The sequence below is a fragment of the Spodoptera frugiperda genome, chromosome 21 (genome assembly GCF_023101765.2).
Source record: "Spodoptera frugiperda isolate SF20-4 chromosome 21, AGI-APGP_CSIRO_Sfru_2.0, whole genome shotgun sequence".
NCBI lineage: Eukaryota > Metazoa > Arthropoda > Insecta > Lepidoptera > Noctuidae > Spodoptera > Spodoptera frugiperda.
In genome coordinates this window covers 7589118-7602228 of record NC_064232.1, presented here as the reverse complement: position 1 = coordinate 7602228, position 13111 = coordinate 7589118, and the positions used below count along the sequence as shown (strand labels likewise).

At 39.2% G+C, this 13111-nt stretch overlaps 1 protein-coding gene across 9 annotated transcripts in view; it reads right to left on the bottom strand.

The window, feature by feature from the left end:
• LOC118280273 (protein bric-a-brac 2) overlaps nt 1–13111 on the bottom strand; it is a 44499-nt gene that overhangs the window by 15095 nt on the left and 16293 nt on the right. For 6 of the 9 annotated variants that reach the window (XM_035600230.2, XM_035600231.2, XM_035600234.2 and 3 more), the window contains exons 2-9: nt 10477–10886; nt 8962–9134; nt 7604–7713; nt 6861–7001; nt 6354–6529; nt 5587–5632; nt 4124–4742; nt 2521–3335 (exon numbers count right to left, since the gene is read on the bottom strand). In XM_035600230.2, the coding sequence (XP_035456123.2) occupies nt 2996–3335; nt 4124–4742; nt 5587–5632; nt 6354–6529; nt 6861–7001; nt 7604–7713; nt 8962–9134; nt 10477–10536 (1665 nt within the window). In that variant the 5' untranslated portion in view covers nt 10537–10886 and the 3' untranslated portion in view covers nt 2521–2995. Of the gene's footprint in view, nt 1–2520; nt 3336–4123; nt 4743–5586; nt 5633–6353; nt 6530–6860; nt 7002–7603; nt 7714–8961; nt 9135–10476; nt 10887–13111 lie in introns of those variants that run through there. The other 3 variants (XM_050701931.1, XM_035600235.2, XM_035600236.2) reach the window with 1 other exon arrangement.

Sequence of the window (13111 nt, the reverse complement as noted above, 5' to 3'; positions counted from 1 at the left end):
TCCTTAGTTTTACCCATTTTCTTACAAAAAACCAAACTTAGCAGCGAATGACAAAGAAATTTTACTAGACTTTAAATGTTGACGTAAAGAGCGTGTTTTCTAGTCAAATGACATCAATTAGCGTAGGTAATGCAATTTCTAATAGTTATTCCACGTTTTAGAATTGTTAGATTCTCAAAAAAATTATTTAAATGAAAATTACACTCAATAGAAATTTCGAAGAAATTCCGACAACAACACTAACTTGGTAGTATGGCCAGAGTTCGCAAATAATAATAAGCGGTTCACCTTATTTTAATGTAATTAAGTATTTTACAGTGAAGTACAAACATAAAACATAATAAAATGGTATTTTAAATCAAGTATTGTTGGTGGTTATGACGAAAGTGCAGGTGGCCAAATACTTTTGAGCGGTAGTGTACATTAATGGAAAAAATTTCTTACTAGTTTTGAGTCACAGAGGTACTTTTCATCATGAGCATGCATGGCAACAGTAGGCTGCGCCACATCGCCGCGTCAATTTAATTTTTTTTTTACAGTTGATGGGTCGACGTTTAGCCACTTTCTCGCCTGGTGGTAAGCAATGATGCGGCCTACGATGGAGCACGTCTGCCCATAAGCAACCTATTCACTCGGGCCTTGAAGACACCCAGGTTATACCCATCAGGAAACACAAACACTTACTGTGTCACGATAGTTATTATGGAAAAAAATATAATCATTGAACATTATATGATTAATAACGAATCATCGAAACATTTCTTTAAATAAAGGGATAGGCAGAACAGTAGGTATTAGTATAATAAATACACTAGAGACAAGAAACCAATAGAATTATCTAAGAACATGTATCTTTGGGTAGATATATTGCGGGACAAACTTAATTAGGAATAGTTGTAACGCTACACTTACAAGCCTCGTGTGGTGGGTGGACATTTGTGGTGACTTTATTTTAGAGGGGGGGAGAGAAATCTTCCAATGAATTCTCCCGTATTGAGTGAGGCGAGAGGGAGTGTCAGACTCTTACTGACTAAAAACCACCCCGTTCCTACTCCTGCTTTTCGAGCTGGAGCCTCGGTAAACCCGCTAGGTAGTCCGCAGCTCCGGGACATTTTTGGCGATTAAGAAACAAATAGAATCATTAATATTACATATTTTTAGGTATCCTATGTTTTTTATTATTCCTATCAATGTGATACCTATTATTTTATCATAAACCAGGCACAATTCCAGACTTCATTGTCAAAACATCACGCGTTTTATTTACCGAATGGGGATAGATTACAATATAGATATAATTTCGAAAACGAATCACAATTTAAGTATTATAAAATAATTCCAAAACGAAGCAATTTATTTAGTATACAATTAAGAGTTCTAATGTTATTTCTTTAGGGTTTAAAATCGTTTTATTTTCAATTCGAGAGTTATTATACAATTTTTTTGCTGTAAACGAGCAGACGGAGCCGCCACACAACACACAACGAAACACAACGCAGGCGTTGTTTCACGTCATTTGGTGGCCGTGGTATCACTCCGGTCGAGCCGGCCCAGCAGTGCCGAAGCATGGCTCTCCTACACTTAGATCAAGAGTCTCTACATCAAATTTTTTTTTAGATTTCAGATCATTTTAAAATAATTTCGCAAAAATCCCCCTTTTTAATACAGTATCACCACAAACGTTCACACGCAACACAATAAATAGTTACCATAAAACAAAATTTCATATCTTTGGACGAAATAAATTAGAAAAAAAAAGGATAAATTTTAAAATTACACATCAGTTATATAATTATAATTATTTCATAAAATTTCATAAATCTTTCGTTTCTTTGCTTTTTCTTTGGCAGTTTTCCATCATTCGTATACTGGCCTTACAGGGCCTATCTATAACTTTGTCTTTAAGCGCCAATCTCGAAAACGGCTCGACAAAAATTAAGTAGCTCTTAAAAATAGCCATAGGTATATAAATTTTATAAGTACGATTCGATCCTAGGATTAACAATAAGTCGTTTTATTTTTAACAGAGACAAAAAAGAAACATAATTTAATTTCCCTTAACTAAGAACTTTCAAATTGCATAATAAAACAGAAAAAAATTGCATGTTGCAAGCACCTTTGACAGCTGTCAAAACACCAACTGTCAGAATTCACGCTAGCGGCTGTCATAGTGACGTTTAGTGGGCGGGTAGTTAGAACTTGGCTATTTTGTGGAGAGGAAGTAGAAATATTATCGTATTTAATTATTTTGGGAAAGAAACAACGTAATGAGTAATCATCAAAAAGTAGACTAAAAGAAGAAATTAAAAAGAAATATGATACTAATACATGTATCCATATAATTGTACGTGAGAATACTGAAAAAATTAAAACAAATCTTACTAATAATAGCCTCAATAATACACAAAAAAAACCAAAATTTAATCCCACAAAAAAATTAAAAGTAAACCCCCGCTAATCACCAAAAAAAAACCCACCCTCTCGCACAATAATCACCAAATTCCCACCCGTCGCCTTAAGGTAAGCGTCCCGCATCGTACGCATCGCACGCATTCCGTATGACGTCATCAGTACGCATCGCATGTAGGCATTGCCGATGATGCGGTCCGTACGATGTGGATCAGTGGACGCAGTTGTATGAGTTTCTATACAAGACAAACTAAAATCCGTCGCATACGACGCCTGCGGACGCTTACCTTAAATCACCCCATAGGCGTAGCCAGGGGGGGGGGGAGTTTGGGGGTTCAAACCCCCCCCCCCGAAATGAAATGCGTATACCTACATTACAGAGCGTAATTTTTTAGTTAGCATAGTACATCCCCTGTTTGGCAAAGGTCTCTGTACCAAAACCTGTAAATATATGACTACCTATGAATCTGTTTAATACATAATTATAAAGGGATTTTTTTTGGTCACACATTTCATGTTTCGACTTTCTTGAACCCCTCCCGAAACTAAAACCTGGCTACGCCTATGAATCACCCCCTTAACAACCTCACTCATGAACAGACATATCAAGAGCTGACGTACCATCATCTCCCTTTTTCTCCTCTTTATCATCACTCTTACCGATCTCATCTTCGCTGGATAGAGTGGAGTTGAAGAGGAAATGCTTGCCAAACTCTTCGGCGTCATAATTCTCTGTCTCTGTGCCACTCTTATAGTTCGCCTGGTCCGTGGTAGGCGTATAGTCGAAGCTCTTATACTCTTTCTGCTTCTTGCTGTTCTCTACAAACTGCTTGAGTTGCTGCGGCATCGGGAACGAGGACTTTATGTGGCATCGCTTCATCCAGTTGCGTAGCGATTTGCGTGGGACTTTGTGTGTTTGTGCCGCTCTGGAATGGAGTTATTTTTATTAGTGTTGTTGAGTGATTTTGTAAAGTCGATTTAATACATAATTAGCATTATCACACATGTGTCATCGGAAATGTGAATAGGGTAAATGACTAATTTTTATTTGAATGTTTGTCTTGTAGATTATTTTAAAATATTAGACACGTGTTTTTTATTTTCTTATGAAAGCAAATACTTTCGAAGATATATTGATTTGAAATATCGCGTAATGTCACTTCTAGGTACGTTTTATACGTAGAAATGACGTATTTACTCCCACTCCTAAACGAATAATTTGGTTCGTTTTATCTAAGCGTTGTTATCTCGCCTTATGGTAAGCTATGATGCGGCCTACGATGGAGCACGTCTGCCCATAAGCAACCTATTCACTCGGGCCTTGAAGACACCCAGGTTATACCCATCAGGAAACACAGACTCCGGCAAGGAGTTCCACTCCCTAGCAGTTCGCACAAGGAAGCTTGAAGGGAAGCGCTTCGTGCGAGTGGGATATCCACCATGAAGCGGTGGCGCTTGAATACTAGAAAGGGGTTCGAACCCGAGTTAGCTCAGCTAAGCTATTCTGTAACTGTCAATCTGAACTTTGGAAGTGACCTCGATCGCATTCTCGCCCAGTATTGTTCGAGATTATTCTCACTGACAATGACGACAATGATTGTGAAAAGTGGGTGTACATTGTATAGTGTGGCATTAAGAGTCGTAATGTGCACTTCTGCCTACTCCTTTGGGAATAAAAGGCGTGACGTTAGTGTAATAATTAAAGTCTACGAACCTGTATATACTGCCTCCCTTCTTGACGTCCATGAGGGCAGCCCACATGGCCTCGTTAGAGTATCGGCGGTTAGGGTTGAACTTGCCCATCATCACGCGCTCCAGATCCTTGCGCGACAGCCCTGACGAGCTGACCTCCTTGCCCTCCAAAAATTGGTCCAAATCAGACTTGAGAACAGTCTCCCCGATATCTATATTCCTATCCTTAAATATTGGCGGTCTACCGCGCCTTCGCATCTGAGATTTCTCCCCCAATTTAGGGAAAATTTCTTTATTGGCAACACCGTCTTTGGTCTTTGGTATCAGCTCTACCTCGGATTTTTGGTTCTTGGGGTCCGGTTTGGGTTTTTTCACTTGGCTAGCCTTTAGTAGGGAGACCTCTAGCTCCCCATTTTGTTCTAACCAGGACTTATAGTAATCATTTTCAGACTTGTCATTAGACTTTTGCGTGTATTCCTCAGTAGGGTTCGTATTGAAGCCGTATTTGGAAAATTCGTTTCTTATTTCCGAGTTACTCATTTTAGCGAGTCTACTAATGTATTCCGAGTTGGCTAGATTCTGTAGTTTAGTTTGGAAGAATAGTTCGCTCTCCGGCTTGACTCGGAGGTAGGGGGGACGGCCTAAAACACAGACACACGTTATGAATTACATTGGGGGGTAACAATTGAACCATGAATGGGGTCTACAAGCGGGTTACAACCACTGAAATGTCTGTAAGATAGTCAAAAAATGCAACTAAGTACATATTACATAAACAAATTTTCATAGAAAATTCTCACAAAAATTATCAACATTCATGGTTCAATTTTAATTTGTAAATAATATTGTACATTAGGGGCCATCCATAAATTACGTCACACAAATTTCATGATTTCTAACCCCCACTCCATTTGTGACACCTTCCCCCTCCCTAGTGTGACGTCACATTTTATAATAATTTGACATCTAGATTTTTTTTATTGTTCTATAATAGTTCCAAGTTGGTAGTTTTAACAGTTAGATTAAAATAACTGAAATGTGACGTCACGAAATTTAAAACCCTACCCCCTTGTCACATAAAGTCACACTTCGTCGTCCCCTCCCCTCCCTTAAAGTGTGACGTAATTAACGGATGGCCCCCTTACTACTATAATATAAACGGCCTACCTTACAGACATTTTACATAATTTTCCTTTAACCGACAATATCCATTCACAATATGATCTTCGCTCAACACTCGACCGATATATTTTGACGGTGGCAACACAGTTTAATTAAATTTTAATTAAATAATAATGTAGTTTATGAACCAAAAACGTAAAAAATGGTTAAAAACAATTAAATAAAAAAGCAAGTGACGAGAGAGAACGTTACAAGTCACATTGCAAACAAACATTGATTTATTTTAAAATAAATAATTAATTAATTAAACATAAATAAATAAATTATGTATATGTTATGTTATATAGTGTATATGTTACTTACCGGAAGGCTGTCCTAGACTGCTGCCTGGCTTGCCGGGCTCATCGTCCTGAAATAACAGAAGACAATCTTACTGCCATACTCAGAGACATTTAATGATTACTTAAACTATTCCTTAGTAACGATTTTGTATCAAACTTAAATGATGAGGACTGGGTTAAGTAATCATTAAATTACTGAGTATGACGGTTAAGTCAACAATTGTAAGTGTATGGGAACCATACTTCGGCACTGCTGGGCCGGCTCGACCGGAGTGATACCACGGCCGAGCAGTACACCGACGTGAAACAACGCTTGCGTTGTGTTTCGTTGTGTGAGTGTGGTTACCGGAGGCCCAATTACCTCCCTTCCCAATCCCCGATTTCCCAACAACCCTTAAATTCCTAACATGTACTTAGATATATAAGAAAGCACCGCTTTCAAAAAGAAATCGCATCGCAAGCGCTATTAAAAAAACAAATACTTATAAAAATGATATTTTGTCGGACCAGGGAATCGAACCCGAAACCTCTTGTCTGGCGCACTTGCGACTATTCGACCAACAAAGTAGTCACTAACAAATTTCAGTAATCCCCAAACCCTCTTAATTCCCAATCTCTTAACCACCAAACAGCTCCTCATAATCCCCAAACAACCCCCTCTTAATCACCAATCACTCCATCTTAATCCCCAAACACCCCCTCTTAATACCCAAACAAGCCCTCTTAATCACCAAACAGCCCCTTCTTAATCACCAAACAGCTCCTCTTAATCCCCAATCAGCCCCTTACCTCATTAAACTCCATATTCTCATTGTCCAGCTCCCCGTAGTATAGTCCGTCCTCCTCCACTGTCTCCTCCTTGATGTCCGCGCGTTCCTCCGACTTCCGCTTTTTAGTACCGTTGCTCGTCGGGTGGGTGTTGTTTGTTGGGGGGTGGGTGGGCTTCGGGGGGTGCGTCGTCGGGCCTGGAAGGGATTGGGTATCGGTTAATATTATGGCAATACTAGTTGTTTTTTTTTGTCTAGGAATGATTACTTAATAAGTAATTGTGAAGAGTTCATACAATACTAAAATATTTAATAAAAGTACATACAATGTCACAAAAAATATATATATATATATATCCTCCTCTTCCTTGAGGGTCTCAGGACGGGAGGATTGTGGAATACCGACTCTCACGAGTCGTGATGTAAGGCATTATACCACTTATTTATTATAATTTATGAAGCCCGGCGCGTCTCAGGGATATGAATGACTGTCTTGGAGTTATTAGAGGAGAAGTAAAACTTGACATACCGTTGCTAGTCTGATGTTCCCTCTGCGCGTTGGCGACAAGCGCGTCGCTGGCGACCGTGTAGTCGCGCTCCTTGGCCGCACCGTCCGCGCCCAGCGCGCCCAGCTCCGACGACAGGCTCGACGTGTCGCTGGAGCACAGCCCTGGGTACAGAAATACAAACATTTTCTAGTAGAAACGGTTTAAAATCTTGCATACAGCTGTACACAGAGTCATTTAATGGTAACTTAACCCAGTCCGTAGCTATTTTTTCAGAACAAAATCGTTACTAAAGAATATTTTAAGTAATCATTAAATGTTAATAAAATGACAGCACGGTTGATGCGGTAGTTGGACTGCCGTGTGACGGGTAGTGGGTTCGTTTCCCCCACGATCCACGTCAAATTGTTGTTTCGGGTCTGGGTGTCCTATGTTTGTGAACATCCACGACACAGGAGAAAAATACTAGTGTGACGACGTTCCTCAAAAAAAATATTGTTGCTGTAATTTCTACCGGTCTTTATCCCTTTATAGATTTTTTTATTTTAACTGTGTAAGTATCCAGTCACCAAAAAATAAAGACCGATAGTCGACATAACTTCACTAACAGCCGCACTCAGAAACATTTGTTGACTATGTACTTAAACTATTCCTTAGAGATTTTGTATCGAAAACAATCGCTAAATACTAAGTAACCATTAAATGACTCTGAGTACGGTGGATAGCAATATAAACCTTATGGCCATTACAATAGAGTGCAACAAACCTCTGATCTGCAGCGCCTCAGCAGACTTGAGTAGACTGGGCAGCTCGTCCTGCGTGACGTTCACCTCGCCCTTGTACATGAAGTCCACCAGCGCTTGCATCTCGCTGAACCTGCAACATCACCACGGAATAATATTAAGTAATTGTAGGAGGGGGGGGAAGCATCGACAGAGTGTGTTAAATATGGGAGAGCCGTGCTTCGGCACTGCTGGGCCGGCTCGACCGGAGTGATACCACGGCCTCACAGAAAACCGTCGTGAAACAACGCTTGCGTTGTATTTTGTTGTGTGAGTCCTCCCTCTTCCTAATCCCCGATTACCCAACAATCTTTAAATGCCTAACCACCAAAAGACAGGCTACGCACTTGTAACGCCTCTGGTGTTTCAGGTGTCCATGGGCGGCGGTGATTGCTTACCATCAGGTGATACGTCTGCTCGTTTACTCGTGTCTAATAAAAAAACATGATCACCCATAGGTTAGGATATAGGCCATGCCATATACATATGTATATCTCCATAGGATCTGATTTTTTTTTAACGAGTAAATAGAGCAACTACAGGACTGACCGACAGACAGACATTGTTAATATTATTATATTTGCTTCAACGTTCAAAAGTGCCTTCTCGGTCTATCTGAATAATTTTGACGTTTTTGATACAACACTAAAACCCACAAACTCACCACACCAATCCCCAAAAAGTTAACTTTTGACTATTTTTAGTCAAAAGTCAAAGCATTTATCACTACATAGTATAAAACAAAGTCGCTATTTTTGTCTGTTTGTCTGTACGCTTAAATCTTTAAAATTACGCAACAGATTTTGATGCGGTTTTTTGTAATAGGTAGAGTGATTCAAGAGGAAGATTTATATGCATAATATATCACCATTGCACCCATGCAAAGCTGGGGCGGGTCGCTAGTTTCAATTAATCTATACTAATATTATAAAGCTGAAGAGTTTGTTTGTTTGTTTGTTTGTTTGAACGCGCTAATCTTTGAAACTACTGGTCCGATTTGAATAATTATTTTTGTGTTGGATAGTGCATTTATCGAGGAAGGTTATAGGCTATAAATCATCACGCTATGACCAATAGGAGCCAAGCAGAGCGGGTGAAACCGCGCGGAAGTAGCTAGTCCTAAATAAAATTAGGCACTTTTGAAACGTTAAAAGTGAGTGAAGATCTCACTACACACACAACGTCACGGCTTTTATCCCCGAAGGAGTAGGCAGAGATGCACATTATGGCAAGTAAATATCGTTTACAATGTACACCCACTTTTCACCATTTGTGTTATAAGTCCCATGTAATAGGTGGTGATAGTTTTTGACTTAGGTACACTAAACCCCAATAGACCCACCTCATATCCCGCATCAGCACGATGGGATGGTCACACGGGTTCTGCAGCAGCAGGCGCTCGAGGTAGGCGGAGCAGGCCGACAGCACCAGCTTGTGGCAGCGCAGCTGGCGCGACTCGCACGCCAGCGTCACGTCCGCGAACTGTTCCGTCAGGAGGAGACGGGGGAACACCGCCTGGAAGGTACAATAGGAAATTTTGATTTTATTGTAACTTTCGTGAGACATACTAAATTAATTATTATGTTATCGGTAGCAGCAGCGCGACAATCGCCGCGTCGTGTGTCGCGGAATGCTGCTCATGAATATGAACCTCTAGCATGGCTTGAAACTAGACGTGCTCCATCGTAGGCCGCATCACCACTTACCATCAGGTGAGATAGCGGTCAAACGTCGACCCATTAAACGTAAAAAAAAAAAAAAGTTCCTTGTCAAAACAGTACGTGAGTAAGCCGATAACATAATAATTAATAGGAAATTTCAAAGTCAAAGTCAAAATTATTTATTTCCAATAAGGAAGGCACTTTTGAACGTCAAAGCAAATATAATATAAAAAATGTCTGTCTGTCGGTCAGTCCTCTAGTTGCTCTATTTGCTCGTTCCAAAGTGTAGATTCCTATGGAGAAGAACGAGCAAGAAACTCCATAGGTTACTCTTTTTCAATCAGGTTGTGAACCTGATTGAAAAAGAGTAACCTATGGAGATACAATTCATGGTTACATTGTTTCGATTGCTTCAACTATGTGAGAACAATGTAAAAGAATTTAGCTCAGTGGTTACCAAAGTTGTCTGGTTTAGGACCTACCTAAATTAAGTTCCTAAACTCAAGACCCACCTATCTAGTTATTTAAGAGATTGACGTGTAAAAGAGTTACATTGTAACCTGTTTGCAAAAATTAATATCTTTTATCATTTAGCATTTAAGAAGCCCAATACCTCCCTCCCCAATAGGGTAGATGACCAATTTTTATTGTAATGTCCGTCTTGTAGATTGTTTTAAAACATTAAACACGTATTTTTTATTTTCTTACGGAAACAAATACTTTCGAAGATATTATATCGATTTGAAATATCGCGTGACGTCACTTCTAGATACATTTTATACGAAGAAATGACGTATTTGCTTCCACTCCTAAACTTTGATTCGTTTTATCTAAGTATTGTTAACTTATATGACAAAATAAATAAAAAGTCATGTCTAATACTTTAGAAAAACCAAACAAAAGCCCAGTAGTCTTTGCCCGACTCGGGAATCGAACCCGAGACTCCTTGTCCGGAAATCACACTAAACTTGCGACCACTCGATCAACGAGGCAGATTCAACAGAGTTAGTACATGAAAAAAAGCTAGAATAACTACTAGCAACTCTTTGTGTGATCCAATAATAGTTGTTTCGGGTCTGTGTGTCATGTGTCCGTGAACTTGTATGTTTGTAAACGCACCCACGACACAGGAGAAAAACCTAGTGTAGGACAACTTAAAAAAAAAAAAAAAATGTAAATAGTTAAAAAACACATACCTGTAAATTGGTGTGGTAAGAGTTCCACCTCACGCAAAACTGTTGCGGCGGTAGCGCCATCTCTATTTCAAACCCCGAACTATCACATACAACTACCTAAGCATATCTTTGGCCAAACACTTCTTTCACTTCGGAAATAAATTGCACAAATACCACTTGTTCACTTAGATAGATAGAACAATATTATTTATTTATAAAAAAATTGCACAAAAGTCCACTCCAACTTGCCGTTTCACTCAAAAACTTTGTATCACAGTGTTGTTTAATACTAACAGGTAAAAATATTATATTTCTCTTTACTATTTAAGTACTACGAAATAGTATTCGTTTTTATAATTTAATAAAGTAGAAACTGTTTTAGACTAGACTGTATATTTTATAAGGTCAATACTGGATCTGTATCTTTATACCTGGAAAGAGAGAGACAGAAAATATTAATAACATAATAAAATTAACTGTCGCACTCAGAGACATTTAATGATTACTCAAACTATTCCTTAGTAACGATTTTGTACACATTAAATGACTCTGAGTACGGCCGTAAAATCATTAGGTACATTTCAACTATGTATCGTCACGCCTTTTATCCAGGAAGTGGTAGACAGAGGTATGTGTATGTAACACATAACGGCACGTAATGCCTCCGTAGAATGTACACCCACTTTTCATCATTTGTGTTATAAGTCACAATTCCATACTCCGAGTTTTATTCAAGTATTCAAGTATTTATTGCATCCATAATGTACACAGGTGTTAAAAAATACAGTATTAAGTCACAATTATGGACCCTGTCGGGCACAGCAAAATATAAAATTCGTAGGAGAGAGGAAGGGCTTAGCACCACTGAGTAACTTTTCAAAACTGAATAAAACCCAGAAATATTTTGCCTGACCAGGGAATCGAACCCGAGTGCACTTGCGACCACTCGACCATCGAAGCAATTAAAATGTGTAATCCCTTAGTCGGCTCATACGATACCCGTGGAAAGAGAAGCGTTGGTAGGTAGCTAATGTCTACCATCACCATACGGCTCATTATCATACTATGAGACATCATATTTCAAAAACTAAATACCAAATCCTACCAGATCCTCATTAAATATCCTTATTCTAAATACAATGCAACCAAAAACCTAAATATAGATAACATTTCAACAAAAACTGCACATCCAAGCTAAACTCGCGACGCACAACAAAAAACACCCCCTAACTAAACAGACTTAATACCAAAAAAAGAAAAAGACAAAATGCACGATGGAAGCGCCCTCTCATAATTGGTAAAGTTTTTACGCGGGAGCGAGGGAGATAGGTATATGTTTCCCTGTTTCGTTTGAGAGGGAAAAGTTTGAAACAAAATGTGTGGGTATGGATAAATCGATAGACGCCGGTGACCCTATGAGGTACAACATGAGTCGTATTTGTAGATTATGGTATATTATGGTATACCGTACGTATAGACGTCTGGGGGCCTACTCCGGTTCTCGAATCCGAAGTTTCGTTTAATCTTCGGCCGTAGGTTTTATTGATTTACTAATAGAATTACTTGAAATAACGTTTTATTTTTAATTTCATATCAAAATCTATTTATTTATCTTCATTTCATTCGTTCATTTTTGTTCACGAAAGTTCGCAATAAATAGAATTGTAGTGTGAAATCTGCGAAGTTTTTTCGTTCGTTCGTTTAATTATTAGGGTAGGCCCCCAGGTCTGCCTTAATAAACATACATCGCTTGATTTGGCTATTCCAGATAGATAATAGGGATGATGACGGGGTATGAAAATTAAAAATCTATTCAGTCCGTCAGTTAGGTAATGAAACAATATTAGACACGTATTTTTTTATTTTGTCATATAACATAACAATGCTTAGATAAAACGAATCAAAGTTTAGGAGTGGGAGCAAATACGTTATTTCGTCGAACAACTACAGGGTGTTCAAAAACACATACTTATGACTTTTTATACATTTTCTAGCATCGTGCGAAAACCGATAACATTGGGTTTGTGAAATTCAACCTTAATGTTGGGACGATAAGAACCATTGTGCTATGTGAACTGTTGCAGGAGTGTCATATTATCGACATGTTTAGGATTTTCATCAAATATGGCTCGCAGCAAAGCGAATTATGTTTGGGTGCAAAAGGCATACAGTCGGTACAGCTATACTTGTCGCTTTCAAAATTTGGATGGGAGACCATTTTTAAGTTGCTCATAGGTACTCCATCGCCGGCCACATTATTGCAACATTTTTTTACGGTATAAACCAGGAAACGAGCAGACAGTAAGTAATCGTCGCCGTCCATGTACACCCGAAACACCAGAGGCGTTACATGTGCGTTTTATAGCCTCTGCGTGCGTTAAGCAATTTTGGGGAATCGAGGATGGGGAAGATTGGGCCTCCGGTAACCTCACTCACACAACGCAAGCGTTGTTTCACGTCGGTTTTCTGCTCGGCTGTGGTATAACTCCGGTCGAGCCGGCCCATTCGTGCCGAAGCATGGCTCTCCCACACTTATCGTAGTGCTACAATCACCTCTGCTTACCCTCTGTTTACATACAGCTGTGTACTGACGTAGGAACAACATCGTAGTACTCGACTGACGCACGGGGACTTCCGACAACAAATATCTCAAACT